The 6,936-nt window shown below is 31.5% G+C and overlaps 1 protein-coding gene across 1 annotated transcript; it reads right to left on the reverse strand.

Annotated features, from left to right (window-relative positions):
* Positions 1 to 3,393: 3,393 nt before the first annotated feature.
* On the reverse strand, positions 3,394 to 4,497 carry LOC145249366 (general transcription factor II-I repeat domain-containing protein 2-like). Its single transcript, XM_080110938.1, has one exon. It carries the CDS (start codon positions 4,495 to 4,497, stop codon positions 3,394 to 3,396), a length of 1,104 nt encoding a protein of 367 aa, XP_079967064.1.
* Between the last annotated feature and the right edge of the window lie 2,439 nt (positions 4,498 to 6,936).

The raw sequence follows: 6,936 nt of genomic DNA on the forward strand, positions 1-6,936 counted from the left end.
TGCTGGAAATTCCTTACAAACAAAGACAAAATTCAACGAAAAAAATAATAGTTGTATTCAATAAATCTTACACCACAGGGGACAAATTCTAAGTAGATTTTTGATATAAAAGTTTGCTTGGGCTTAATACCAGGTTCCTGCGTTTCCTATCTTTTTTCTTCATTTTTCCCAAATAATACGTAAATATTGCTAAAGATTCTGAAATTGGAAATATTTATAATCTATCCAAACTCGTATAATGTTATTTTCTTAAATTACATTATTACTCCTGCTCACTTCACATAAGTTTTCTCTACTTTCAATAGCTTTTTCCTTTACATTAAATAATTCTCGTTTTTTATAACTAATTTGCCTTTTCTTTTTTATAACGAAATAATACGGACGTATCTCTATATAGCTTTTTTCTATTCATTAATCGATTAGATAAACAAATATTAATGCCAAGCAAAACTCCTAAAGTTTTTGAATGCGTGTATTGTTTTTTAGTAAGATGTCCTGAAATGGTTACAATAGTAAAATATTCTAAAGAAAATTATGAAAACACAAACTAGAATTTTTTTAAAAATACAAAGTAGAAATGGTAATAATTAATAAAATATAAACCATAATAAAATTTTAGGTAACAAATATTAATTGCAATGACTCTTTTAAAATAACAAGCACCCACGTTTGCCTAGCTGAGAATACTTGAGTCCTTGTACCGGAAAAATATCCAGAAAATAAAACGTTGTCGTTATTTTTTAATTTATTTTTTAATTTTTTAATTTTTTTATTTATTTTCTTTTTGTATTCCCATACAGCAAACATGGATATAAATATCACTAAAGCATCCGCCGGGTCATACGCTTCATTTCGAACCGACTGCCTGCTTGTCTGTCTCTGTCTCTCTCTGTCTCTCTCTGTCTCTCTCTCTCTCTATCTGTCTCTCTCTGTCTCTTTCTCTCTCTCACGCACTCACTCACTCACACAGTCACTCACGTACACACACACACACACACACACACAGTAAATCGAACTTATGGAGATAATAACTTCCGGTGAATAACGGAAAATTATCCAGTAATAAAACGTTGTTTAGTAAATCGTTATTTTATTTCATTTATTTATTTTTTTTGAATTTCCATACACCAAGCATGGATATAAATATCACTAAAACATCAGCTGGGTCATAAGCTTCATTTCGGTACCTAGCTTGCCTGGGTGGATTGCCTGTAGGCTAAGACTAACCGCGTCACACACACACACACACATACACAAACACAGTAAATCGAATTAACTAAGGGAGATAATAACTTCCGGTGATTACCGGAAAAGTATCCAGTAAATAAAACGTTGTTTAGTAAATCGTTTTTTTTTTTTTTTTGCATTTCTTGCATGTTTTGGCATTTCCATGCACAAAATATGGACATAAATATCAGTAAAGTATCTGCTTCATTTTGGTACCTAACATGTTTGAGTGGATTGGCTGTAGACTGAGAAAAACCGCGTCACACACACAGACAGACAGTACGGAAATTTATAATAGGATACCACATTTCAATGATTATGATCTTCTGTTTGGGTGTAAGTAATGTAGTTTTTTTGTTTTTTTTTGGTCCACCGACAAAAGGAGGATGAGCTGTAAATTAATGCTTGTCAGAACTTTTCTCAATAACTACACCTTAGAAATTTTTGAAGTTTTGCACAAATATTTAACATGATATGAGTAACAAATGTAACAGCACGGATTTTACGGAAACCTCCAGTTGTCCCCCTAGGGATGCCTTTCGTGTTAAAATGGCTTAAATTTACATTTTTGTGCTTATTAAATAAAATGATGCTTGGGTTTTTATAAAACTTTCTGAGATGTTGTAACGAAAGGATTTCTGTATAATTCTGATAGTCCATACTTTGCGATAACGCCTGGGTGTGCCTCAAGGGTTCTTTTACGGCTAACAAAAATGCTCCATTTTCGGGACTATTTTACCATATTTATTCAAAGTTTTCTGGACATAGCTATTAGGCAGTCTTGCTTTGTGCTGAACTCAAATTTAAATATGGTACAGCCTTGCGGACTTTTGAAGCTCAAGGGGGGAATTACGGACTTAGTCATACATATATATATATATATATATATACATATATATACATATATATATACATATATATGTATATATATACATATATACATGCATATATTATACATATATGTATACATATATGTGTATATATGCATATATGTATATATATGTATATATACATATATATACATGTATGCATATATGTACATATATGTATATATACATATATGTATATATATACATATATATTCATATATACACACCCACACACACACATATATATATATATATATATATATATATATATATATATATATATATATATACTGAAACCTAAAGATTTGACGTGGCAATATATAAACGTATCTCATTTGAATTCTTATATAAATGACCTCCTGGTTGTAACAGTGCGTAAATGTTAGACGTCCTTATTCGTTAGGGAGCTTACGTGCAACTATCCTCGCCTACAGCCAATTATCTGGACTCACTCGTTTGTTAAATAGTGTGACTAAACTAAACTAAAAAAAAACAAAAAAAAACAGTATAGACTTGCTTTACTCGATTGCCGAAAACAAACACATTTTGGCATATATATATATATATATATATATATATATATATATATATATATATATATATATATATATATATATTAATAGTAAGTTCATGGTTCCTTTTTCGTTTTATTTTTTATAGTTTTTATTTGTAATAATGCCGAGTATAATATTCATCCCACACGCATTGCATCAATTTAATACCGGAACCTATATATATATACATATATATATATATATATATATATATATATATATATATATCAACCCAATTTAATACGGAGACATTTTTGACTACAATAAATAGATAAACGCCTATGTTTGCTGATATATCCGTTGCCTCACTGTTTCTTACCTCTGTCAGCATGTTATTCCCAAAACAGCCACCTAATAAAATATAATCTATGTCACCAACGCTTAACGTGGGTGATCCGATGGATACTTGTGTATTAACATTATTTACCATGAGAATTCAGGAGTAAAAAATTCCACGCATAATCACATGTACGCAGCGGTTACCGTTGGATCACCGAATTAAAGCAATATTAAACCTGGTCAGTAATAAATGGGTGACCGTTTGGAACTTCTAGGCCAGGGGTCGGCAACCTTTTGTTTAGCGTGTGCCGACTTAGGGTTTCAAATTATTCAGCGTGCCAACATTTATTATTTATAACGATCAAGGTCAATATACCTGTTCTCTATATTTATTTCATAAAATATATAATAATGTCAAAGTTTATAAATAATGTGAAAAAACTGTTTCTGAAAAGTTTTTATTATTAATGGGACCCTTGTCCTTGCATGGTCTTTGCCAATTCCTCAATGTCGGGAACATACTTTGTAACTTTGAGCTTAACACAGTTTTCTGAATGTTCAGGTGTTAGACGACTTCGACGTGGAGACAACACTGCTTTCATGTGAGAGAAAATTTGCTCACAAGAATAAGTTGAACCAAAAGCTGAGAGAAGAGCAAAAGCAATTTTCTTCAAACAGATGAATGAGCTTGGGAGGGAGATCCAACAGTTCAGAATAGCACCAGACTTTTCAAAATTTTCATCTTCCAGAGACTTTCTTAGTTCAGCAAATTTTAATGTCCATATTTCTGAAGACCTAAATTCAATCTGTTGCATTTCAAAATCATCAATGTCCATCCAGCTAAAAAGTTCCAGTTGGGCATTTGTCAAATCAAGCATGTCGGGCTTAATCAGATATGAAAATAAGGATCCATGAATGTAGAAGTCCTGGCTTCGTTTTTCGAATTCTGCTTTGAGTGCTTTCACGTACTCCTGAAGCTCATCTGTGTTCACTTCGAATTGATTTGCATGATTTTTCACATTTGGAAAGTACTTAAATGCTTTGATGTTGATGTCACGGGTAAAAATGTCAAGTTTCATTGTAAACGCTTTCCAATAGCTGAAAAGATCAAGGACTGTTTGTCCCTGTCCTTGTAATTTCAAATTAAGCTCATTCAAATGTGTGTTTATGTCGGTCATAAACATCAACTTCAACAACCAGCTTTCATCATTCAGCTGAGGGAATCGTTTCTGTTTTTCATCAAGAAACATCTTAATAGCCTCAAGACAACAAACAAATCTAGCTAAAACTTTGCCTCGACTAAGCCAGCGAACATTGTTGTATAACAGAAGATCTCCATATTCACACTCAACTTCTTGTAGAAGCGATTTGAATTGCCTGTGAACCAATGAAGAGCGAGAACTAAGAAAGTTGATTATCTCAACAACAGTTTTCATCACAGAGACCAAATCCAAAGACGAGGTCTTTGCACATAAGCCCTCCTGATGTATAATACAATGAAAACTTAACAGTTTGCGTCCAACATGATTTTCCAGAAGTTTTACAAATCCTTTCTTCTTGCCAACCATTGCAGCAGCACCATCGGTTGTTACGCAGAATAATTTGTTCAAGTTAATGTCTTGTTTAGAAAAATAACCAGTAAATGCACACAAAATATCTTCTGCTTTGGTTGTATCATGAAGGGGTAATAAACAACACAACTCCTCATAAATGTGATTATTCTCGAGATATCTTGCAACCACTGCTAGGCGAGACGCATCGTTTACATCGGTGCTTTCATCAAGAGCGACACTAAATACAAGGGATTGCTTTAATCCAGTTGTTTGCTTAGTTGTCACATTTTCAGCCAAGTCAGATATGCGCCTTTCAACTGATCTTGCAGAGACTGGTATTTCTCTAATTCGAGAGAGTATAATGTCCTTATTTTTTAAATCACGAAACAAAACTTCAGCACCACTCAAAAAAGCTTCTTTGATGTATTCACCATCTGTAAAAGGTTTACCATTTAAAGCCACACACTGGGCTATTTTGTAACTACATTCAGTAGCTTTACTCTTCATTCCAACAGCTTGGCTCAAAATAACAGTTTGTTTTTTGAAACCAGAAATAGCTTTTTTGATGGCTTCACCTTTTTCTTCTGAAGTTTTAAACTTAGATTGATGTTTGGTTTGAAAGTGCCTTTGTACACTAGATGTGCGACACACAACACTTTCGCAACAGAAAGCACAAACAGCACGATCCTTTTGTTCCACAAATCCATATTCTATTGTCCAATTGTCTTGAAATGGGCGATGATCAAGTTTTCTTTTCTTTTCAGTCATATCTAACAGCAGGGGTATTCTGAAAATATAAATAGGCCTAATTACGTAAACATCAATTATGATATATATAAAATACCAAACAAATTATTCTTGCCTTTGCTGTGGGAGAACCAGGATACATTTTAATAAAAATTGTGGAGAAAAATTATGTACAGGGTGTCCCAGAAAAAGTCTAAAGGTTTTGATTAGCTCGAGCTAGGATCCTATTCGTGCGTGGCATTCACAATTTAAAAAAAATATTTCATCCACGTATTCCTCCAATCATACCATTTTGTTTAGTATGAAGATGATCGAAATTGCTCATCTCTTCTAATCCCAGTTACGAGCTTGAAAATTAAAAGTACAATTTCAAGAATTTGAAAGGCAATTATACCTTATCTTGTATTCATATTCTGACCACTGAACAATTCTGTAACTCTAGCACCCTTCCTAAATTTAACACCCCTCAATTTCAAACAGCAAATAAAATGTTTAAAACTAATAATTTTCAAAATTTTTTTAGCTCATTGTGTTTAGGAAAGATTTTTCTTAAAGAAAAGTAAAACTTTTTAAAATAAAATCTCATATAATTAATTTTATCGTAAAAAATATCACAAAAAAGTCAAAGCTTCCTTACTGCGCGTGAGCGTTTTCACGTAATAGTTTCAATTTCAATTTGTAAATTTGTAAATTCTTGAAAATTTTCTATGATTTTAAAAATCGATAATTTTTTTTCTATTCATCAAATCCTTTTCATTTTTTCAGATTTTATGTAAAATTCTACGCTCTTTCGAATGGAAATAAAATTATTTTCTGAAAAATTCATTTTCATACTTCTTTTATTTATTTTTACCCCCCCTCTGTCTAAAAGTATGAAAGTATGAATTTCTATTAAAAATTCGTCTCGGAACACTCTAATTTATATCTTTATTTAAAGATCATAAAAAAATGAATAAAATAATGTGTTGTTTTTTTTAAAACCTTTATCCCTTCATTTTGAAAATAAACGCTAAAGTTTAAAATATGTACATTCTTTTATTTTTTAAAAAAGATTTATGAGCTGTGTAATTTTTTTATTTTTATCATGCTAAAAAAATTAAAGTTTCTTTAGTCTTTCCCTTAAAATTAAATTTGCTCTTTCGAAGATCTGCTAAAATAGCTATTTTATCTGTATCGGAACACTTAGTAAATGTTACGAAAAAAAAAAACCATGTAAAAATATTTAAAAACAAAAAAAAAAAATATAAACTGAAAGTTATCCCTTCTATTTATAATCATTATTTAAAGCTTAAAGTACTCACAACAAACATTCTCCTTTTTTCAAATAGAGTCCACGTGTTTTTAATCTCTCTTAGAGCTGATGACAGATTTATGACAAGCTTAGTGAAAGAAAGGGTAAGTGGTAAGTTAGAGAGTTACAGTATAGGGAGATAACAAAAATGGAAGTTTGTTTTGTTTTGGTAAGCTTTAACCCCAAAATGACCCATTGCCAGTCATCGTCTCTTCACAAGGGATGGTAAATAGTGTCATTTAGTGTGAAAAAAGGAGGGGTTTTACATATTGTTCCAGAACATTATAATCATTTCTCACTCTTTCTCTCTCTTTCTGCTAAACGAACGACAGACAGACAGCCAGACAGATATTGAAAAAAAAATGACTACCAAAAAATAATTTGTTTCCTAATAAGGTTTATCATATTTTGAATAT

This window comes from Euprymna scolopes, chromosome 28, assembly GCF_053919585.1.
Source record: "Euprymna scolopes isolate OS-2025 chromosome 28, ASM5391958v1, whole genome shotgun sequence".
Lineage (NCBI taxonomy): Eukaryota > Metazoa > Mollusca > Cephalopoda > Sepiida > Sepiolidae > Euprymna > Euprymna scolopes.